We start from the raw sequence: 25,513 nt of genomic DNA, 5'->3' as shown, positions 1-25,513 counted from the left end.
GGTACTTCGTGTTGGTGTAGACGACTGCTGGCTTCCACCACATTTCTCACTGGACCAAGACAAATATGAAAAATTGATAAAGAAATGTCAAAATGCATTCCCCTGATGGTGCCAAGCTCCACAAGTGGAATGTTGTTCCAGTCCATTGCAAAAGGCAACGATACAATAAGACGTATTGGACAGAAGTACAAACACAACGTTATTAACCATGACAGTGTGTTCATTACTGCCTCAGGAGCTCCTAAGAAAAACATGTACCATGATAAGGTTCACCCAAGCAAACACAAAATCCATCTTTTCGTCAATTCCTTTGCGGACAACATTTCGTTGATGACACCGCCACAACCTGATCGTACTAATTTCCTACCTCTGTCATCGAACTTATACAAACATCCAGACCTCGGCCTACAAGTCATCCTGTGCATCAGATCAGTGACAACAACAACAAACATCACCATCATTCCCAGTTTGGAAATGTAAATCCTGATCTAATGTTACATCAACCCCAGGAATCACAGCAACCCTGGCAGATACAGCTGCTGCCCCCTTATCCTCCATCCCATGACAGCAGGATTGGACAACTGAGACCACCTCCACCTCCTGGATGCCAGGTACCACCCCCATGGCCTATCCCCCCACAGACAGGACCAAGCGGTCAACTGAACCTGTCCATAGACCCCCGCCTCCATATGGTGGCCATCGCCACCATCACAACTACAAACAAGTGATTCAGCACAGGACATAATCCGCAAACTTCGCATGTATCTGGAGTTATTTGAAAAGAGTGATGTAGTATATTTATTCTCCACATTGGTTTGATGTGCCATCAACTTTCTGTGATATATTAACATACCTTACTTTCATGTATCCAAGGGTTATATCATACCACCCTCAAGTGCCAAATTCCATGTGGATGATATTCATAATAATGCCAAAACAAGATTGTGCAATGCATATATGATGAGTCTCCTCCGGACCAACCTGGCAGCTCAGCAAAACGTGCTTTTTCCTGCCTGTGCCGCATTAGGCTATATTTTGCTTTGTTTTATTGTTCTGTGAATGGTGTATACCCAGAGTGATATGAACTTTTCATTTTGGAGCATACAAGGACTCCATCATACAAAAGACAATGATTTGTATGATAAACTGAAAAACTATGACTTCTTGGTTTAACTGAGACATGGGAAAACCAAAGTGATGTTTGCTTTCATGGATTTCATACCATTAGTGTATCTAGAAAACATAGTATTGGAAACAGTAGTCGAGGTGGAATAGCCTTCCTCTGTAGAAACGACCTTAAACACCATGTAAATGTGATTTCATCTAGCCTCTTTTCTCTCTGGGTGAAATAAGATAGAACATTATGTTGCACCAAGAGAGATATTTATATAGGTACCATCTGCATACCGCCAGAAGGGTCCACATTTTGGACAAAATGCAATATTGATCCATTTGACATCCTCCTTAAAGAAATAATCAAATTTTTAAATTTATGTGGGATCATTTTTTTTTTTTTTGGGGGGGGGGGGGGGGGACTTTAATGCCCGTACAGCATGCGAGGATGAATGTTTTGATAAACATAGATCACCTGCCAGACCTACCCAGTGATATAACCTCAGACATACAAACCCCAAGATGTAGTATTGATGTTAAAACCAATAATTATGGGAAATCGCTCCTTGATATAGCCAATTGCTGTAAATTAATAATATTAAACGGGCAAACTATTGGTGACAATCTTGGCAATTTTACATGTCACACGTATTAATGGTCATAGCGTTGTTGATTATGCGTTAGTCACAGAAGGAATCTACCAAAATATTTCATATTTCAACATAAAACCATTAACATGGTTATCAGATCACTGCCAGCTACCCCTTAAACTTTCAGTAACCACAGATCAACTCCCTAAAATGAACAAAAACATTAACAAGGCCACAGATGTAATATTTGCTAATTACAGGGGTAGAAGACGCTGGCATTCCAACAGCCACACATGTGTTAAAGATGCTACCTCAAACTTCAATATTCAAACTGCCTTAAACAATTTTATGTTAACCTCCAATCCAAAAGATAGTTCTGAATGTGAAGCGCTTGTTGATGCCTTCTCTGATATATTACAAACTGTCAACAATTGTCAACAAAACCTAAAATAAATCAAATGTACCAAAAACCCAATGGTATGATGCTGAATGTAAAGCGGCAAAGCGTAATATGGAACAAAAATATCAAAAGTTCAAAAGAGAAAGCAATATATCAATTAAAAATAGGGCTCTTTTATCAAACAAAGAATACAAGAAGTTACTCAGAAGAAAACAACGTATATATAAACAAAATCACATTGAACAACTGGAAACCCTGTTAAAAGGGAACCCAAAAGATACTGGAAACTATTAAATAAACTTAGAACCTCATCCCAAAAGGAACCTGTTTATCCTGATCCTGAGGAGCTAACAAACCACTTCAGGAATATTTACAACACTAAAACAAAAATATCTTCTCTGGATCCTCTACAAAATTCACCCAGACATTGAGATATGCATATATGTGACGGTCTTAATAAACCAATAACAGCTAATGAAATTCTCACTTGTATAAAACAATTCAAAACAATCAAAATCCAGGCGAAGATAACATAAGTAACAAACTTTTAAAATCAATATCTTGTTCATCGATAGACCAGTTGGTTAAACTGTTTAATGACGTATTGAATAGTGGTCACTTGCCACAGAGCTTGGCAGCCTCGGTTGTTACCGCATTACATAAGAAGGGTGATAAGACTGACCCTAACAACTACAGGGGTATTGCACTAAGCAGCTGCTTAGGTAAGCTATTCTGTAAGGTTATTAATGAATGAATAATGGAACACATGGACAAAAATCAATTACAAGACCACTGTCTGTCTGGATTTAGGAAGAGCTACCAAACATCAGATAATGTATTTGTTCTTAAAACATTAATAGATTCTACAAAAAGTAAAAAGAAAAAACTATACACTTGCTTTGTAGATTGTCAAAAGGCCTTTGATTCAGTTGACAGATCACTACTCCTAACAAAGGTATTATCAAATAAAATCTCAGGAAACATATTTAAAATAATATCATCACTATACAGTGATATCTCTTATAAAGTGAAAACTGACAAGGGCATTTCACAATCCTTTAAATCCAACATTGGGGTACGACAAGGGTGCATTTTGTCTCCCACATTATTTAATATATTCCTCAATGACCTTCCACATTATGTCAAATCTGATAGCAATAATATAACACTCAATGGTTTCAACATTTGTCATTTGTTGTTTGCCGATGATTTAGTTCTATTTGCCGATCCCCCCAAAACTACAAGTGTTACTTGATGGACTAAAGGTATTTTGTACCACAAATAACCTAAAGATTAATAGTGATAAAACAAATGTTGTAGTGTTTGGAAAATCAATTAAAACAGAAGAAAAGAATACTTGGACCATGGGTGATACAAAAATACTAGTTACAGATAGTTATAATTATTTAGGAATACGCTTCGAAGCAAATGGTAAACTTAAAAACAGTGCTAAACCTCTCCTGAGGCTATGCTCTACATGTTCAATCATTGATGACGAAAAACACTACTTACTTCACTGTATTACACACACTCGAGAAAGAAATATACTCTTTGAAAAAATATCCAGACAAAATGCAAATGTAAATGTCCACAGTCATGAAGATAAATTATTTCACTACATCCTGTCAAATAATGAAGCAGTCAATATCAACTACATTTGTTTCCAAATCTATAATTTCAAACAATAAATACCCCTTCATAATCAACCGTTGACATTTTATATATAAAAATATCATCAAATATGTAATATTGATTATTTTGTTTTTGTATGTGTCTATAGGAATGTAAATTATGTATGTCTGTATGTATGTATACATGAATCATAATGTCTTGTCTTTTAAAATTGCATCTGTCCCGTAATGGAACGTTTCTGCAATAAATATTATCTATCTTTCTAACGGGGACTAGCTGTCATATGTTATAACGGGAACTAGCTGTCATATGTTATAACGGGAACTAGCTGTAATATGTTATAACGGGGACTAGCTTTCATATGTTATAACGGGGACTAGCTGTCATATCTTATAACGGGAACTACATGTAGCTGTGTCAACATATTTTTCCAGCGTAGTCTGAAATGGAAGTCGCCAGGTTGAAACGAGTGCCGTAAAGCTCGAGAAAGCTGCTTTCTAATTGGCTGATGTCGACTTCTTTTTAGTCATTTCAGTGGTCAGTCAAAGTTTGCGAAAGGTCGTTCTGACGTGAGCCGTAATGGGATGTCCTCAGATCTTTGTTAAGCGGCAGCGAGAAATCCTATCTGATTTTAATGAGATTGTTCATTTCTAAGCTTATTTCATTTTTTTAATCGGAGCAAACTTCCAGCATGTCTAATTAACGATTTGTTTTGGAGTGAAACCAGAGAGTAAAATAGTTTTGCCCCAGTATTGCCAGGAACAGATTATTAAGAAAAACACATAAAAAACACACAAAAATGTCCAACCCCAACCCACACCATCCTCCGCACAAATATCACAAATTGTCGGCAACTTGATTATTTCGCCATCAAAACTATGGCAATATAGTTTTGCCTAAAATAATAGTAATTATAAACAATGATTACGTATGCTGCATGTATTTGATGTTGTGTTTTCTGCTTGGAGTTGTTCAATTAAAGCATTTACTTAGCAATTTACAAAATGGAGATTCCCAATTATGTTTCCATTTATTATGGTAACGAATTCCAAACATTCTACGCTCTATTTCATCATCCAGTTATTGAAAATGATAGGATTGAAAGAAAACGACTGTTAAAATACATTACAAAAATCGGCATGTAATCACAACATCATTACTCTATTGTGATGTTTTTAAGCCCTATATGACGGAAAAATAATTGAAATATTTATTCTTATTTACAAAATTGCCTGGGTGAAAACCTCAGTCATTTTACACATTGACTGTAACGTACATTATTGCACGTATATAGCGACGCGTATGTGTGTGTGTGTGTGTGTGTGTGTGCGTGTGCGTGTGCGTGCGTGCGTGCGTGCGTGCGTGCGTGTGTGTGTGTGTGTGTGTGTGTGTGTGCTTGTACTAGTCCGGATTGATGCCGATTTTCACAGTTAATGAATACCCCTACTCAGACACAATATACTCCGAATAGACCAGTCCTTGTTTAGCCCCTTACTGTCGAGGCAGGTTAACAACATGTACCATCTTTTATTAACGTGTTTTGGTATGACGCGGCCGGGGATGGACCCCGATCTTCCGCTCTCCTAGTTGACGCTCTACCACTAGACCAAGGAGGCAGTCTTATTTATGGATAACAATCCGCGTAAACACCGATGTGAACACATTTCGCAAAAATGCTATGCGGATTTATACAGAGGACACGGATGTTAAATAAAAACGTTTATAGCTCCAGAAGAAAAACGAAAATCAATATTGAAGTATTCTTAAACACACATACGAAAAGGATTAAAAGTTTCACCTTCAGTTGTGCCGAATGAACATTTATTTGCTAATCAGCGATTAAAATCTGACATAAAACATGAAATACGTTTATATTATATATATACATATATATTCAGTGAGTGTGTGAGTGAGTGAGCTAGGTTTTACTCCGGTTTGAACATTATTCCAGTTATATCGCGCCGTGTCAGCTTAATGGGGGAGGAAAGCCCGAAGTGATGCATGTCTCAGACGTTTACCACTTCGGTGAAACCCACGAGCACTGACATGGTGCTGAAAAACCTAAACACATCATCGGCGCTCTGGGATTATTCACAAGAAGTAAACTGGAATTAAATACGTGCTTGACATAATTGAAAATATTAGTGACAAAATCGTTTCCTTAATTCTGAAACATGAAATACTTACCGTTGAATGAATTGCAAATAAGAAAAAAGAAAACGACGTTCTAACCATACAGTTGCCTTAATCTCAGGTTGCTTTGTGCTATGTCAATCTTAGGGGGCACGGGTGGCCCAGTCGTCTAAGGCGCCGTGATTCGCTGTGCAGAGTTGCGTCCCTTGGGCACACCAGAAACCTATGATTGTGGGTTCGAATCCCGGTTCGCCCCGATTATGTTTCTAGGTTTGTCAGAACCATACCCGTGCTCGTGGGTTTCACCGAAGTGGTAAACGTCTGAGACCTGCATCACTTCGGGCTTTCCTCCCCCATTAAGCTGACACGCCGCAATATAACTGGAATACTGTTAAAAGCGGCGTTAAACCCAACTCACTCACTCACTCACTATGTAAATCTTAGCTGACCCTAAGGAATCCACCCTCTGACGACTCTAAGATTGCAGTCAGACCCCGGAAAAGTGTTGAATCAATTACTAATGAGATGTATCCTTCATTTGGACAAGCCACCCACATCTTTGCAACAACTCGGATACACAGGCGAATCAATAATCACTGCTGCCTGTAAACACGTTGTGTACTTCTTCTGATGTAGTTGTCTGCCGTTCATGTTTCCGCCCGATGATACGCAGACATTTCAAGGTATTAAGCTCCCCTGGGCTATGACGCATTTGAAAAGTATAACCCGCATTATCAACGGTTCTTGTCTGGCATCGGTGGGTGTTGGGTGAGTGGGTGTCTGTGATTGATTGTGTGCGTGATCAGACCCAGCGTAAATAAATACATTTTTTTCCATATTCCTGATATTTTGAGTCGGTGGGTCTGTACACCAAGTAATTAAGAACAATACTAACAATATAACGCTTGTTAACTACATGCAGCTACCAGAGACTTCTGCCTACCGCGTCATGCCAGTGAAAGATGATGAATGATTCATGTTATGCGTAGGCACACGCACAAACGCTAAACATACGTGTTGTCTTTGTCTCAGGAAGATATATTCTTATTAATAGATATATTTTTTAAATACAAATGTCAGCAGTTGCGTCTTTGAGGTAGTTAACCCATGTTCGGTTCGGAAAGTTCCTTTAGTTTAGGTTTTTGTCTCAGAAATCATATGACGTAAAACGTAATGAAGCTTAGCTTCCTTCTGGGTGTTTTTTCGAGTTTTATTTGAAAAGTGTCATTATCTTTAGCTAAAGAAGGCAAATATGTGTCGGAGAATTCAAGAGAAGGAGAGATGATGATAAGAAACAAGAGCGCATTCTCGTACTGCTGTACTTAGTACGTGTTGTCTTCTTCCTTTGTAGTTTGACGCCCCGTGTGAGTCTTGTTGGAAAGGTGTGACAGACTGGAGAGGTGAAATGGGGTTTAATGTCGCGTTCAATATTATTACACTTGCTGGTATATAGTGAGTGAGTGAGTGAGTTTGGTTTTACGCTGCTTTTAGCAATATTCCAGCAATATCACGGCGGGGGACACCAGAAATGGGCTTCACACATTGTATCCATGTCGGGATTCGAACTTGGGTCTTCGGCGTGACGAGCGAACGCTTTAACCACTAGGCTACCCCACCGCCCCCTTAAGGCAGTAGCGTCTCTATAGTTCCAGCCATGCTTGCCACATTGTCCCTGATATAGGTACAGGAATAAATCCAACTGATCCGGCGTTTTCTCTGAGGATCCTAGTTTCGTGTAATTCGATTAATAGCAAGATACTGATAGTATTGTTATAACTTGCCGTAGAAAACGACATAAATCATCACTAGGCTACCCGATCCCCCCTGCTGGTAAAAAGCGACGTGCATGTGTGTGTGTGTGTGTGTGTGTGTGTGTGTGTGTGTGTGTGTGTGTGTGTGTGTGTGTGTGTGTGTGTGTGTGTGTGTGTGTGCGCGCGCGCGCCAAGAAGCAGGCAGGGTAACAACAAGTACCATCTTAACGTCTTTTGGAATGATGCGACCGGGGACTGAACCTGCGACCTTCCGCTCTCCGGGTAGATGCTCTATCCACTAAACTAAGGAGGTGGTCAAGATGTGCCAGAATATATGTGGGATTTCATACTGAGATACTGAGTGAGTGAGTTTGGTTTTATGCCACTTTTAGCAATATTCCAGCAATATCACGACGGGGAATCGAACCCAGGTCTTCGGCGTGACGGAACCGCATCCGTGGTCTAGTGGTAGAGCATCCGCCCGGAGAGTGGAAGGTCTGGGGTTCGATCCCCGGCCGCGTCATACCAAAAGACGTTAAAAGATGGTACTTGTTGTTACCGTCTGGCGCTCGGAATTAAGGGGCTAAAACAAGGACTGGTCGGCTCGGAGTCAGTATACTGTGTCTGGGTGGGGTATTCATGTTAAACTGCGGCATGGTATCTCAGTGGGCTAGCACTATAAATCAGCATCAGTCCAGACTAGTACGACCAGCCACACAAACACACACACGTACATGCACGTCGCTATATAAGTGCAATAATCTTGGACGCGACGTTAAACCCAATTTCACCTCACCTCACCTTCGGTGTGACGTGCAAACGCTTTAACTACCAGGCTACCCGACCGCCCCTGGGCATGTTAGAGGCATGGGGTCTGTTGTGTGGGGGATGACATAACTTGTTTGTTTGTTTGTTGTTTCAATAACAGCAGCAATTCAAGCTATATGACGGCGGTCTGCAAGAAATCGAGTCTGGACTAGACAATCCAGTGATTGACTTTATGAGCATCGCTCCTCCAACTGTGATACGATCAAATGCTACAGACGTCGGCGAACCTGCTCACCCCAACTATTTCGTTGCCTCTACGGCGAGCGCGGGTTGCGGGAGACCTATATCCTCCACCGGCGGTGCTGGTATGGTTGTATTGTGGGGATGTGTGGGGATGTGTGGGGAAGCAAGTATGTTTGGGATGATGAGATTTGGGGTATTGTGGGATTGATTGGAGGTGTTGGTGGCGGTTTGTGTTGGGAGTATAGGATGGCGGTATCTGGTTGTGGGTCGCGGTATGAAATAGCTTAGGTTATGGGTGGCGGCATGGCTTGGTTGCTTCTGTGATGTGGGGGTTGTGTGGCGGTTTGGGGTTAGGAGTGTTGGGATGTGGTACAGGTAGATGTTGTGTGGTGGTTTGAGGCTAGGGGTGTTGGGATGTGGTACGGTTAGATGTTGTGTGGCGGTTTGAGGCTAGGGGTGTTGGGATGTGGTACGGGTAGATGTTGTGTGGCGGTTTGGGGTTAGGGGTGTTGGGATGTGGTACGGGTAGATGTTGTGTGGCGGTTTGAGGCTAGGGGTGTTGGGATGTGGTACGGTTAGAGGTTATTGTGTGGCGGTTTGGGGTTAGGGGTGTTGTGATGTGGTATATGTAGATGTTGTGTGGCGGTATTAGGTTGGGGGTGTCGGGATGTGGTGTGAGTAGATGTTGTGTGACGGTATTAGGTTTGAGGTGTTGTGATATGGTACGGGTAGATGTTGTGTTGCGGTTTGAGGCTAGGGGTGTAGTCATGTGGTATGGGTAGAGGTTATTGTGTGGCGGTTTGAGGTTAGGGGTGTTGTGGTGTGGTACGGGTAGATGTTGTGTGGTGGTTTGAGGCTAGGGGTGTTGGGATGTGGTACGGGTAGATGTTGTGTGGCGGTTTGAGGCTAGGGGTGTTGTGGTGTGGTACGGGTAGATGTTGTGTGGTGGTTTGAGGCTAGGGGTGTTGGGATGTGGTACGGGTAGATGTTGTGTGGTGGTTTGAGGCTAGGGGTGTTGGGATGTGGTACGGGTAGATGTTGTGTGGCGGTTTGAGGCTAGGGGTGTTGTGGTGTGGTACGGGTAGATGTTGTGTGGTGGTTTGAGGCTAGGGGTGTTGGGATGTGGTACGGGTAGATGTTGTGTGGCGGTTTGAGGCTAGGGGTGTTGTGGTGTGGTACGGGTAGATGTTGTGTGGTGGTTTGAGGCTAGGGGTGTTGGGATGTGGTACGGGTAGATATTGTGTGGTGGTTTGAGGCTAGGGTGCTGTGTTGTGGTACGGGTAGATATTGTGTGGCGGTTTGAGGTTGGGGGTGTTGTGATATGGTACGGGTAGAGGTTATTGTGTGGCGGTTTGCGGCTGGGGTTGTTGTGGCGGTTTGAAGTTGGGGTTGTTGTGATGTGGTATGGGTAGATGTGTGGCGGTTAAAGTGTGAAGGTATTGTGATGTGGTAGGGTACACATCTTTTTATATTGTCAACTAGAAAAATGTAGGAAGGGATTATATGGTATCTTTTCAAAAGTTTTTGAGAATAGTTTTAAAAATAAAATATTTATATTTATATGAATATATTTCAACATTTTACATATTTTTGGTTTGTTGACTTAAACAGACAACAGTGTTTCCTCCACACAAATTAAGCCGACATGTCTTGAGATAACTGTTTGACCAAACTCACTCACTCACTTACCCACCCACCCAAACACCCATCAACCCACTCACTCCCTCACTCACTCCGGCTAGTCTGCACAATACCACAACGTTTATACCACGTGTGATCATTTAGAATAGACTGTTCTATATTGAAAACACAATGAGATTGGCCCATGGCTGCCGATGACTGGTTTTGGACAGTGCATACGACGTCTGGGTGTAGGTAAATCAGATTGTCGACAAATGTTATATAGCAATGCATTCAAAATGTGAAGGATTAACGGGAAATAGAACTCTGTTGTACATTGTAATAGACATTTCCAAACCAACAAAATGAAAGGTTTAAAAATGTATAAATATTTTATATATTGATTTGATCAATAAAAACGACAAAAAACATTTCCATAATCATCGGAAATCTCTGCTGAGAACAGAGCCGATTGATTCTTCAAAGTCACGTTTCAGCTTTGTCAAGAATTAAAAACAGGCTACCGCCAAACAAACTCGTTCGTGTCGTCCATGTTAACAGCAGGCTCGTGTTGGCGACAGTGAGTCATTGACAGTCGGTGACTGTGCTTCCTGGATCAGGTGTATATATCATTTAATTATTTAAAGGAGCTTCATCGATTGCCATTTGATACTCCCTTCATTGCTTAGCCTTCTTTAATTTGTACTGATAAACACATCCAATAAAAATAAACAAGTTATGTTCCATAATTTTACCTCGATCTACAGTTCACGTTTAAGATGACCATTACACCGTGTGGAGTTTTTTTAAAGGTCGTGTTTGCCTCTCTAAGGGTAGGGGGGTAGGGGGGGTAGGGGGGGTGGTAGGGTGGGGTAGGGGGGGGAGGGGGGGCTACGTCTATACGTTGCCCTGGGAGTAATGCTCCTCGTTAAACTAAAGACGTCACTAGCGATAACCCCCAAAGTCAATAGGTCACTCTCTTCACGGAGTAGGTTCTCGATGCATAGACTTTTGAAATCATATATAATAAGATTAGTTTTCAAAAATGTAAGGTCAACGCAATAAACAGTCGCGATACTGCGCCGTACCTTGTACGTGTTGTCTTCTTCCTTTGTAGTTTGACGCCCCGTGTGAGTCTTGTTGGAAAGGTGTGACAGACTGGAGAGGTGAAATGGGGTTTAATGTCGCGTTCAATATTATTGCACTTGCTGGTATATAGTGAGTGAGTGAGTGAGTTTGGTTTTACGCCGCTATTAGCAATATTCCAGCAATATCACGGCGGGGGACACCAGAAATGGGCTTCACACATTGTATCCATGTCAGGATTCGAACTTGGGTCTTCGGCGTGACGAGCGAACGCTTTAACCACTAGGCTACCCCACCGCCCCCTTAAGGCATTAGCGGTGATAGTATTGTTATAACTTGCCGTAGAAAACGACGTAAATCATCACTAGGCTACCCGATCGCCCCTGCTGGTATATAGCGACGTGTATGTGTGTGTGTGTGCGTGTGTGTGTGTGTGTGCGTGCGTGCGTGCGTGCGTGCGTGCGTGCGTGTGTGTGTGTGTGTTCCACCCACCATCAAGTAATATAACGATATGACAAGCTTTATGCTGATAACATTAACATATGAGTCTGTGGTGCAAATTACACTTTGGGGAGGCAGCATCTCGGAGGATTGTGTCCGTCTTTTTTGAAGAGCGTGCCTGTATCATCAACGTAACTATATAATTAAGCATTCAAAACATGCATAGAAACCGACTCGGGTTGCTTGACACGGGTGTGTTCACATGGGGCACGGGGCGAATGTGCTGTTAAGACAGACACAAACAGGGAACGCCTGTCACTGTCCAAATTCAGATAGAGCTCGTATGACACGACGCTCTTGAATTAACACAATGACCTGTTTGAATCCTTTCTTTTGCTGCAGTGATATAACACCACACAATACCTGGCCTACATATATTGTTCCCGACAGTAACGCCATGTTTCGCCATCATCAAAAGAATGGATAAAAAAACTTTAAAAATGGGTGTAATCACGTTCGTACCGCTGTCATAGACAGCTACGGTGCAGCTAGGGCGCGAGACATTGCCTGTAATGTTTTATTTCATATAGGGGGGCACGGGTGGCCCATTTGTCTAAAGCGCCGCGATTAGCTGTGCAGAGTTGCGTCCCTTGGGCACGCCAGAAACGTATGATTGTGTGTTCGAATCCCGGTTCGCCCCAATTATGTTTCTAGGTTTGTCAGCACCATACACGTGGGCTTCACCGAAGTGGTAAACGTCTGAGATCTGCATCACTTCGGGCTTTCCTCCCACATGAAGCTGACACGCCGTGATATAACTGGAATTCTGTTAAAAACGGCGTTAAACCCAACTCACTCACTCACTCACTATTTCATTTGGGGGTGTAGAATTTTGGGTAGTCCGGTTCATCACAACAAAGATCCCAGTTCGGTTTTCCGTGTTGTCGTTAGCCCCGTCGTGTTTATTCGTTTGTTGTTTAACGCCGCACTCTGCACTGTTACAGCTATGTGACGGCGGTCTGTAAATAATCGAGTCGGGACCAGACAATCCAGTGATTGACATCAGGAGCATCGATTTATGCAGTTGGGATCGATGACATGCGTCAACCAAGTAGGCAAGCCTGACCAACCGATCCCGTCAGTCGCCTCTTCCGATAAACATGGGTTGCTGAAAACCAATTCTAACCTGGGTCTTCACGAGTTACCTTTCTTGTTATGGATGAAAATAGAGATCACCGTCTGATGGTTAGAATAATGCAAAACCCCACTCACTCACTCACTCACTAACATATTGGATCTGATGTTTGTCACACACCTGCCTTTCGATGTCCTTAGTGTGACTATACAACTTCTTGTAACTGGCCTTAGTGACTATACTCCTACTTGTAACTGGTCTTAATAACTATACTCCTACTTGCAACTGGTCTTAGTAACTATACTCCTACTTGTAACTGGTCTTAGTAACTATACTCCTACTTGTAACTTGTCTTAGTAACTATACTCATACTTGTAACTGGCCTTTGTGACTATAGTCCTACTTGTAACTTGTCTTAGTGACTATAGTCTTACTTGTAACTGGTCTTAGTAACTTTCCTCCTTCTTGTAACTTGTCTCAGTAACTATACTCCTACTTGTAATTGGTGTCCGTGTGACTATACTCCCACTTGTAACTTATCTTGGTGTGACTATACTCCTACTTGTAACTTATCTTAGTGTGACTATACTCCTACTTGTAACTTATCTTAGTGAGACTATACTCCTACTTGTAACTTGTCTTAGTGAGATTATACTCTTCCTTGTAACTGGTCTCAGTGTGACTATACTCCTACTTGTAACTTGTCTTGGTGTGACTATACTCCTACTTTTAACTTATCTTGGTGTGACTATACTCCTTCTTGTAACTGGTCTTGGTGTGACTTTACTCCTACTTGTAAATGGTCTTAGTGTGACTATACTCCTACTTGTAACTTGTCTTGGTGTGACTATACTCCTACTTGTAACTTGTCATGGTGTGACTATACTCCTACTTGTAACGGGTCTTAATGTGAATATAATCCTACTTCTAACTGGTCTTAGTATAATGGTGCTAACAAATCAAGAATCACAATCAAAACGAATAGTGGATTCGAACACACCACCATCGGGTTCTGGCACAACCAAGGGAGACAACTATGTACAAAGAATTATGTGCCTTTTGTGGCTGGTCACACGTGTTCCCACATGCTGTTACATGTCATCTGAGTTGTGACAGCGATACATCCATAAATCTTCCAGGGATTGAAGTTGTTATTTCATGCCTGTGGTTTCGCAGTTAGATCTGAATTCGGCACATACGCCAGAGTTATATAGCCCACGTAAAATGAGATTGTTTTCCTGGAACCCACAGACCCCTCAATGTCCTGACAGTCCAACAGACAATCACTTCATGACACACGATCAAATGCCTTGTAAATACAGAACATCCGGTATTCTAGATGCGTCAAACTAACATTTCAGTGGTCTGACAGTCGTCTGTCGCCCAATAAAGTTCATGATTCCCGCAGCTGTCCTTGAACTGCTGATACCCGACATGTCCTGCGCGCCCACGTTAACTGTCAGACACGATGTACTTCACAGGCTATATGATTGTCTTTATTCGGTATAAAACCCATGGGCTCATTTAAACAGGTTCATCGGGATTCTTTCACATATGAGTGCGTTCATATTACACATGGATATGTTTAATGTAAGAGCTCCTATAAGCGCACAATTCATTGAAATATTCTTCCTGGAACGATGATAATAGCATATTTTTTTTTCTCACGTTATGGTAATTCCAATAATACTTCCGGAGATATCATATGTTTAAAGCATTTAAATATTACATACCAAGTGGTATCCATTTCAAATTTCCCCAGCATCCACAATATATACATCGATTATACCAAGCAGTACTGTATCTTTTTTCAGCATATATCATTGGTTGCAATTCACCAATTACAACGACTCCATTTACCGCCTCCGTGGTCTTGTGGTAGAGCGTCCGCCCGGAGAGCGGAAGATCCGGGGTTCGATCCCCGGCCGCGTCATACAAAAAGACGTTAAAAGATTGTACTTGTTGTTACCCTGTCTGGCGCTCGGCATTAAGGGGCTAAAACAATGACTGGTCGGCTCGGAGTCAGTATACTGTGCCTGAGTAGGGTATTCATGTTAAACTGCGGCATGGTATCTCAGTGAGCTAGCACTATAAATCGGCATCAGTCCGGACTAGTACAAGCAGACACACACACACACACACACACACACACACACACACACACACACACACACACACACACACACACACACACACACACACACACACACACGTGCATGCACATCGCTATATAAGTGCAATAATCTTGGACGCGATGTTAAACCCAATTTCACCTCACCTCCGTGGTCTAGTGGTAGAGCGTCCGCCCGGAGTGCTGGCAGCCTCATACCAAAACACGTTAAAAGATGGAGCTTGTTGTTTCCCTGTTACCCTGTTTGAAGCTTGGGGTTAAAACAAGGAATGGTCGGCTCGGAGTCGGTATACTGTCACTGAGTGGGGTATTCATGTTAAACTGCGGTATCTCAGTGGGCTAACACGATGAAATATTGGCATCAGTCCGGACTAGTACAAGCACACACACACACACACACACACACACACACACACACACACACACACACACACACACACACACACACACACACACACACACACACACACACACACACACACACACACACACACACACACACACACACACACACACACACACACACAATATCTTGAACGCGACGTTAAGCCCCATTTCCCCTCACCTCACAATTACATGCATAAATAAGCATATATAAGCGGTTTATTTTCGAACCAATAAATGATATTTCTACAGACATAAACTGCTGGGTAAAAAGTAGACACTTGAATTGGATTTGACCAAAACATTAGAAACGTTATCAAGCGTTACTTGACAGACCTGCTGTGAATTATTGAAATGATGCATGTAAATCGTCTATGATACCCGTATCAAATACATCACCATCGAATAACAATTTCATTTATTTCATTTTTAGCCACCATCAAACATGGTTGTATACTTGCTTTTGACCGGCAGTTTAGCATACTCGATTCAAATTGTATACCAGTCTTGTTGCTAATAATTTCTTAATGTATGTCCAAGGTTATTAGATTGTTTGTTGCTGAGCATCGCACTCAGCAATATTCTAGCTATATGACGGCGGTCTGTGAGTATTCGAGTCTGGGCCAGACAATCCAGTGATTGATATCATGAGCATCGATCCACGCAATTGGGATACGATGACATGCATCAACCGTCACAGAGGTATCGCTACAACACCCATCAGATCACCCAGTATAACCTTCATCTGATCACCCAGTATAACCTTCATCAGATCACCCAGTATAACCTTCATCAGATCACACAGTATAACCTTCATCAGATCACTCAGTATAGCCTTTCATCATATCACCTTCGTCAGATCACCCAGTATAACCTTCATCAGATCACACAGTATAACCTTCATCAGATCACTCAGTATAACCTTCATCAGATCACTCAGTATAACCTTCATCTGATCACCTAGTATAACCTTCATCAGATCACCCAGTATAACCTTCATCAGATCACTCAGTATAACCTTCATCTGATCACCCAGTATAACCTTCATCAGATCACCCAGTATAACCTTCATCAGATCACTCAGTATCACCTTCATCATATCACCCAGTATAACCTTCGTCAGATCACCCAGTATCACCTTCATCAGATCACATAGTATAACCTTCGTCAGATCACCCAGTATAGCCTTCATTAGATCACCTTCGTCAGATCACCAAGTATAGCCTTCATCAGATCACATAGTATAACCTTCATCAGATCACATAGTATAACCTTCATCATATCACCCAGTATAACCTTCATCAGATCACCCAGTATAACCTTCATCAGATCACTCAGTATCACCTTCATCAGATCACACAGTATAACCTTCGTCAGATCACCCAGTATAACCTTCATCATATCACCTTTGTCAGATCACCCAATATAGCCTTCATCAGATCACCCAGTATAACCTTCATCAGATGATCCAGTATAACCTTCATCAGACCACACAGTATAACCTTCATCAGACCACCCAGTATAACCTTCATCTTATCACCCAGTATAACCTTCATCAGACCACACAGTATAACCTTCATCAGACCACACAGTATAACCTTCATCAGATCACACAGTATAACCTTCATCAGATCACCCAGTATAACCTTCATCTTATCACCCAGTATAACCTTCATCATATCACCCAGTATAACCTTCGTCAGATCACCCAGTATCACCTTCATCAGATCACATAGTATAACCTTCGTCAGATCACCCAGTATAGCCTTCATTAGATCACCTTCGTCAGATCACCAAGTATAGCCTTCATCAGATCACATAGTATAACCTTCATCAGATCACATAGTATAACCTTCATCATATCACATAGTATAACCTTCATCAGATCACACAGTATAACCTTCGTCAGATCACCCAGTATAGCCTTCATTAGATCACCTTCGTCAGATCACCAAGTATAGCCTTCATCAGATCACCCAGTATAGGCTTCATAAGATCACCCAGTATAACCTTCATCTTATCACCCAGTATAACCTTCATCAGATCACACAGTATAACCTTCATCTTATCACCCAGTATAACCTCCATCAGATCACCCAGTATAGGCTTCATCAGATCACACAGTATAACCTTCATCAGATCACCCAGTATAGCCTTTCATCATATCATCTTCGTCAGATCACCCAGTATAACCTTCATCTTATCACCCAGTATAACCTTCATCAGATCACCTTCATCAGATCACCCAGTATAACCTTCATCAGATCACCCAGTATAACCTTCATCTTATCACCCAGTATAACCTTCATCAGACCACACAGTATAACCTTCATCAGACCACACAGTATAACCTTCATCAGATCACCCAGTATAACCTTCATCTTATCACCCAGTATAACCTTCATCATATCACCCAGTATAACCTTCGTCAGATCACCCAGTATCACCTTCATCAGATCACATAGTATAACCTTCGTCAGATCACCCAGTATAGCCTTCATTAGATCACCTTCGTCAGATCACCAAGTATAGCCTTCATCAGATCACATAGTATAACCTTCATCAGATCACATAGTATAACCTTCATCATATCACCCAGTATAACCTTCATCAGATCACACAGTATAACCTTCGTCAGATCACCCAGTATAGCCTTCATTAGATCACCTTCGTCAGATCACCAAGTATAGCCTTCATCAGATCACCCAGTATAGCCTTCGTCAGATCACCCAGTATAACCTTCATCAGATCACTCAGTTTAACACTTCATCAGATCACACAGTATAACCTTCATCAGATCACCCAGTATAACCTTCATCAGATCACCCAGTATAGCCTTCGTCAGATCACCCAGTATAACACTTCATCAGATCACCTTGGTCAGATCACCCAGTATCACCTTCATCAGATCACCCAGGATAACCTTCATCAGATCACCCGGCATGGCCATGTTATCAGATAAACTGCTGCGCAATAACAATAGTTATGAATATCAGTTGAATCCCAGTTTAAAGCCTTTATAGGAAAGCTGCTATTCATCTGTCAGATTGGACACATGTATAATCTGTAACAGAAGGTCCCCCGAGTCTAGCCGCTCACACGGGCAGAGGGGGTAACATTGCATGGTATGCCCTATATTATGTATATCTTGTACAGGGGAGGAGGCCGCTTTCAGTTGGTTGTTGATATAATTCCTAGCTGTTCTTCTTCGTCGTCATTATCATCTTCATCAAATATTGACTGCAAAAACAAGCTTCTGTTAAATATGGAGTACCGGAAGGGACAGTGTCGCGATCTCGCATTCTCGTGTTTTGGGCACATTTAGCTCGTTTCAAAAGGTCGAGATCGCGAAAATGTCCCTTAAAGTATTCCATACATAAATTGGTTTCAGTAAATATGAAAATCCAATCTCGTTTTAGTTAAAGGAATCCTGGGTAAAAAAACCCAATTAACTGTCAACTTAATTGGCACTTTAATTTATCATTGCTCCAGCTGTTTCACTTCCTGTGACAGCGGTGAATAATTGAATATACTGGTTCTTTAAATTACCACAGCAGAACATGGTCATTGCACATATGTGCAGCATCCTGTGCCATGGGATGTTATGATTCATCTCCTCTCTATGCATGGCTACTTGCAGCAGATGGAGGCCTCGAAGCTCGATACGGAGGCACGAAAACTGTGTCAGTGGGCCGACTGTTGTAAGTGTTCGCGCCTCAGACGTGCAAGAAACCTATGATCTTGGGTTCAAACCCCGTTTCTCTCTGATCATGATTGTCTGTTTGTCACGCCATACCCTCCTGGTGGGTGTAATCAAAGTGGTAAACGACTACGATTTGCACTTCAAAGCGGCGTTAAGTCAAACTCACTCACTAAGCGTTCGCTCGTCACGCCGGGCACACAGTCCCATTCTTCTCGGCCACTCACAGTGTAAAGTGCATATCCCGTCGTAATATTGCTGGAATATTGCAAAATGCGGCGTAAAACACTCATTTCTTTATTTATTAATGGCAAGTTTGGAATATTTGGGCTACAACAATTTAGAAATCCCCTGAAATGTTTGTTTCAGCCACTCCTCATACATAAATTATTAAATCTCATTGCTAAGGAGAGAGTGAGTGAGTGAGTGGGTGAGTGAGTGAGTGAGTGAGTGAGTGGGTTGGTGGTTGAGTGAGTGAGTGGTTGAGTGGTTGAGTGGTTGAGTGAGTGAGTGAGTGGGTGGGTGAGTGAGTGAGTGAGTGAGTGAGTGAGTGAGTGAGTGAGAGAGTGGGTGAGTGAGTGAGTGAGTGAGTGAGTGAGTGAGTGAGTGAGTGAGTGAGTGAGTGAGTGAGTGAGTGGGTTGGTGGTTGAGTGAGTGAGTGGTTGAGTGGTTGAGTGGTTGAGTGAGTGAGTGGGTGAGTGAGTGAGTGAGTGAGTGAGTGAGTGAGTGAGTGAGTGAGTGAGTGGTTGAGTGGTTGAGTGGTTGAGTGAGTGAGTGAGTGAGTGAGTGAGTGAGTGAGTGAGTGAGTGAGTGAGTGAGTGAGTGAGTGAGTGAGTGAGTGAGTGAGTGGGTGGGTGGGTGGGTGGGTGAGTGAGTGAGTGAGTGAGTGAGTGAGTGAGTATGGTTTTACGTCGCATTTAGCAATATTCCAGCAATATCACGGCGGGGGACCAGAAATGAGCTCCACACATTGTACTTATGTGGGGAATCGAACACGGGTCTTGGGCGTGACGAGCGAACGCTTTAACCACTAGGCTACCCCGCCTTCTAGGCTACCCCGCGTTCGCTCTCTCTTGGTTTGAAACCTCACTTTAGTTCAACGCGAAGCCCGTTTTCAATGTCCCCCGTCGAGAAACGACGTAGAATATTGCCTATTGGTGCGTTAATACTCACTCACTCACTCTTCCATACTCACCCATCCTCACTCACCCGTCCTTACTCACTCACTCACCCATCCTCACTCACTCACTCACTCACTCACCCATCCTCACTCAATCGCTCACTCACTCACTCACCCATCCTCACTCACCCATCCTAACTCACTCACTCACTCACCCATCCTCACTCACTCACTCACTCACCCACCCATCCTCACTCAATCGCTCACGCATCCTCACTCACCCATCCTCACTCACCCATCCTCACTCACTCACTCAACCATACTCACTCACTCACTCACTCGCTCACTCACTCACTCACTCACCCATCCTCACTCACTCACTCACCCATCCTCACTCACTCACCCATCCTCACTCGCTTGCTCACTCACTCACTCACCCATCCTCACTCGCTTGCTCACTCACTCACTCACCCATCCTCACTCACTCACTCACTCACCAATCCTCACTCACTCACTCACTCACTCACCCATCCTCACTCACCCACTCACTCACCCATCCTCACTCACTCACGCATCCTCACTCACTCACTCACTCACCCATCCTCACTCACTCACCCATCCTCACTCACCCACTCACTCACCCATCCTCACTCACTCACTCACTCACTCACTCACTCACTCACTCACTCACTCACTCACTCACTCACTCACTCACACTCACTCACTCACTCACTCCACCGTGATGTAAGGATACTGGCGTAAACGTCAAATCCCGTTATCTTTCTGACCATCCTCATCCCCATCCTCATCCTGACGACTTTACAAAATTCTCACATGCTGTGCACGTGTCATAGTTTGCATATTCCAAAGTGTCATGTCACACAAACGCTATAGTCTGACCAACTTACGCATGTCATTGTGACATGACATTGGTACAGGTCGTGGACAGGAAGTGAGCATTAATTGGTGGAAATGTAATCAGCTCTCCACTTCAAGAGGTAAATAATGCCTACATACCACGATGACGTAAACGTTCGCAAATACAGGACCATTAAATCTGCTGGTTTGCCATTAAGGACGGAGAATACAATAAGAAACAATGCGACACTTTGAACCTAGCGTAGTCCCTATAACCACGGACCTATATTTCGAATTTACACTGCACAATTAGAATTAATCGTTTCTTTTACAAATCAAAATTGAATATGTTTATTTATACAGCATCGTTTATCAACACGTGTAAATAAGTTCATGTTAAAGTTGGATGCTGGCTTCTTTTCAGCTATCAAAATGATCTTAATAGTTTAATTCCGACGTATCAAACGCCTGAGGCCTGCATCGCTTCGCCCCAACCTCAAAGTCAAAGCCCTCACCACCAACCTCAAAGACTTTAAAATCAGAAAGCTTCAAGAAGCCATCAACATCAAAGACTCCAACCATTATTCTCCCGTGATCGTACCCCCTGCGTACCATCAGCTCATCAGAGACTCCCATCAGTTATAATCCTTTGTTTATACTACTGGCTTCAGCGGCTGAGATGTTCACCCTTGTGTGTACATGGTTCACTCCCAAAACTTCTACATGCCAAAACGTCTACATGCCAAAACATCTACAGAGAGTTGTCATGGCTGATTGAGTTTACCTATTGTTATAATGGTATAGCCCTCCTGTAATTAAGAAGAGTCACTAGCTTCTTTACGATGTTGTTTTAGAAAGGCAAGGAAGGGTACTTTGGGAAGATTAAATAGTTACAGATGTACCTAATGAAAACAACTTATTTGGAGATAAAGAAGATTATAATACAAAGACCCGTCACTTACAATGAAATTAGTTCCTTGATGCTGTTGGTCATCTTCTCTGGTTAAGAGACTTGAAATATAGTAATTTTAGTGCTGTATGTGACAGAGTGAGGCCAGTTGTGACATTAAATTAGTGACTGTACTATTTATTTATACCAGTGCTTACATTAAATTAGTAAGTAGTCTAGTGCAAAAAAGTGGGTGTACTATTTATTCATACCAGTGCTATATGAGTAAATTGTCTTCATTGTTTTCAAATTGTTTTGTTTTGTTTTGTTGTATGTTGTACACTTAATTAATTGGACTGTTCCAATCAATGCCCAACAGGTAATAGCCACAGATTAGTAGGCAGTGGACCATAAACTTTGTTGTTTTAAGCTGTAGAAGTTTTGGCAGACAGACAGACAGACAGACAATAGTCTATTAACGTCTCACTCCTGTACATACATAAAACAGCTTTGTACAACTTGACATAGATAAAATGTACAGAACCATTCAATAGAATTATGAGAGATGAATTATCACAGAATTTATACATAAATGATATAAAGATGATATAGTAAAAAGTTATCCATATAAAAGATGTTTTCTACGATTAAGAATTAAAAAGCAGACTTTGGCAAGTATAAAACACACACTGGAGTCACTGAAAATAAAACAAAGTTTGTCGATATCAGGCAAATCTAAAACATTATAAGATTTAGCAATACATTCATTAAGAAGAGTTGCCCTGATATCGTCATATAATGCGCAGTGAAACAAAACATGGACCTCGTCTTCTACGCTGTCATTACAGTGAAAACATTTTCTATTATTGACAGGTGCACCTTCGTATCGACCGGTTTCCACTCGAATAGGAGCCACACGACATCTAAACTTGGCTAGTGCCGATCTATAGTTTCTGGGCATCTTATTTGAAACATAGTATTCTGTCCAATATACTTGTTTGTAACATCGATACATTCTCAATTTATTAAGCCCATTTCGCCCCTCTTCCTTCCTTAACATATCATTCCAAAGGGTAACATATTCATTTTTACACCATTGTTCCACCTGTGTACAAACAGAAAATTTATCAATAAAACCTGTAGCGTTTAATAGATGTCCTAAATCCATATTACTAAACTTCTTTCTTACCCCACCATTCCAATTTTTACAACCATTTACAGCGTATCTATCAGCCCAGTTAAACACATGTTTGTTTAACCTACTAGACACATTCTTAAGGCGACACCATAGTCTTGGTACACTTTTCCACTGTCTGGCATGTAGAAGTTTTGGGAGGACACCGTGTACATAGCAGGCCTCTCTACTCCAGTGTAACTGCATCCCCATCTACTCACCTGTATAAACACTGCCTCCTACCTGTATAAATGCTTATACTCTGTACATCATTGCTTGACAACGGTGTTAGTACCTATACTGAAACGTTACTCCTAATTGTAATAAAAAAGGTTTTTCATCCATATATCTTATCCTTACTTAGTACTCCAAATTTTAAATGCCGCTGAAAAAAAACATAATATAAATACAACTACTCCATAATGCAAGTTTTGTTAGTTGACTATTCGTGTTCCCACCTACGTAAACAAAACAATTTGATCACATAACGTGCCATGACAAAACCCCGTCGAGATGTCATATTCGTTTGACATGCATATCGTTTTTTTTTACAAATATAAATATATGTGTAATGTTATTAAATATTCTCCCGCGATTGTGTTATTTTGAATAACCCATATAGCTCGCGGGAAAAGAAATATATTTATATTTATATTATATTTATATAAAGTCTTTTTTTCATGGGGACTACGTGCAATGCATCATGCGATACCGTCAAACCAGTTTAAGGAAAACAGTTTTTCATCACAACAGGAAGTATTATTGACTGGTCAGACATTCCGTTATAAGGGGGAAGGTGTGTAAGTTATGTCAGTAACGTAAGAAATGTAACTGACATCAGTGTCAATGCTTGTGCAGAAAAAAATGTTTTGAATAAAAGCCACAAAACCCTTTCCATAATCATAAAAAAATCTTTGCTTAAAGCAGAGTCCATTGTACGATGTCGACTATATCTGGGGCTTGTGTTCCTGAATCACTATCAAATAGTGATTATGTCAGGTTTTCATGAAATGGTGTGCGGATCCTGCTTCACCGGTTGCACCGTCACAAACACATGCAAGGCAAGGCATTGTTAATCTTGAACAAACACTGCAACGTGAAAACTGTTACGGGTGAGGTGAAATGGGGTTTAACATCGCGTCCAAGATTATTGCACTATTGCACTATTGTGTGTGGCTGCATGTAGTCCAGACTAATGCCGATTTATCGTGCTAGCACACTGAGATACCATGCCGCAGTTTAACATGAATACCCCACACAGACACAGTATACTGATTCCGAGCCGACCAGTCCTTGTTTTAGCCCCTTAATGCCGAGCGCCAGACAGGGTAACAACAAGTACCACCTTTTAACGTCTTTTGGTATGACGAGGCCGGGAATCGAACCTTCCGGACCTCCCGCTCTCCGGGCGGACGCTTTACCACTAAACCACGGAGGCGGTCGAAAACTGTTACAAAGTTGATTATGAGAGTAGACCAAACACTGTGAAGCCGCCCTATATTTTGGTAGGTTGAAATGTTTACAGAGATAATATATCTAAGACGAATTGGGAGTCCTTACAAATTTGGATTAAAGTCACTCAAAAGCCATTTGTCTTGTCTATTTACACAAATGGTAGATGATAGTGAGTGAGTATGGTTTACACCGCTTTTAGCAATATTCCAACAATATCACGGCGAACCAGGCCCCTTCGGAGAGAGTGATCGCGGCGTGTCAGCTAAATGTGGGAGGATAGCCCACAAGCACGGGTATGGTGCTCACAAACACAAACCTAGAAACATAATCGAAGCGAACCGGGATTCGAACCCACAATCATAGGTTACTGGCGTGCCCAAGGGACGCAACTCTGCACAGCGAATCGCGGCGCCTTGGACGACTGGGCCACCAGTGCCCCCTGGCTCTATCGAATCCGACACGCTAAGCACACATACATTGTAGCCAGGAACAGTTATTCTGTTCCCATATTCTCTTCATGCTTTGTCGTCTTAGATTAAATACATGTAGATCCTCGGGGGAATCAGTATGTATATTTGGATACGTTGTTGCTATAAATTCCAAGGAAACCAACGGTAGGTGACTGACATCATGAGCGTCGGTCCACGCAATTGGGATACGATGACATGCATCAACCAAGTCAGCGAGCCTGATCACCCGATCCCGCTAGTCGCCTCTTACGATAAGCATAGTCGCCTTTTACGGCAAGCATAGGCTGCTGAAGATGTATTCTACCCCACGTGGCCATAACATTACTGAAGCAGATTTACAGTAATGTCCGAACATATGAGTTGACTTTCCTGACTGAACAGTTCTTCCATAATAAATCATTTGGAGGCTTTGGCAAAGTT

General features: G+C 42.0%; 2 protein-coding genes across 2 annotated transcripts; both read right to left on the bottom strand.

Annotated features, from left to right (window-relative positions):
- Positions 1–16,268: 16,268 nt before the first annotated feature.
- Positions 16,269–17,199, bottom strand: LOC139453218 (uncharacterized). Its single transcript, XM_071234850.1, has 2 exons — positions 16,834–17,199; positions 16,269–16,613 (listed from the first exon to the last, which is right to left on the bottom strand). The coding sequence occupies exons 1-2, from the start codon at positions 17,197–17,199 to the stop codon at positions 16,269–16,271; spliced, it is 711 nt and encodes a 236-aa protein (XP_071090951.1).
- A 157-nt stretch (positions 17,200–17,356) lies between these two features.
- LOC139453209 (uncharacterized) lies at positions 17,357–18,377 on the bottom strand. Its single transcript, XM_071234841.1, has 3 exons — positions 18,303–18,377; positions 17,659–17,874; positions 17,357–17,533 (listed from the first exon to the last, which is right to left on the bottom strand). Exons 1-3 carry the CDS (start codon positions 18,375–18,377, stop codon positions 17,357–17,359), a joined length of 468 nt encoding a protein of 155 aa, XP_071090942.1.
- Positions 18,378–25,513: the final 7,136 nt, after the last annotated feature.

Source organism: Haliotis cracherodii, unplaced genomic scaffold (genome assembly GCF_022045235.1).
Source record: "Haliotis cracherodii isolate W230 unplaced genomic scaffold, xgHalCrac1.p SCAF_10, whole genome shotgun sequence".
Lineage (NCBI taxonomy): Eukaryota > Metazoa > Mollusca > Gastropoda > Lepetellida > Haliotidae > Haliotis > Haliotis cracherodii.
The sequence above is the reverse complement of the archived record's forward strand: the minus strand, read 5'-3'. Positions and strand labels throughout refer to the sequence as shown.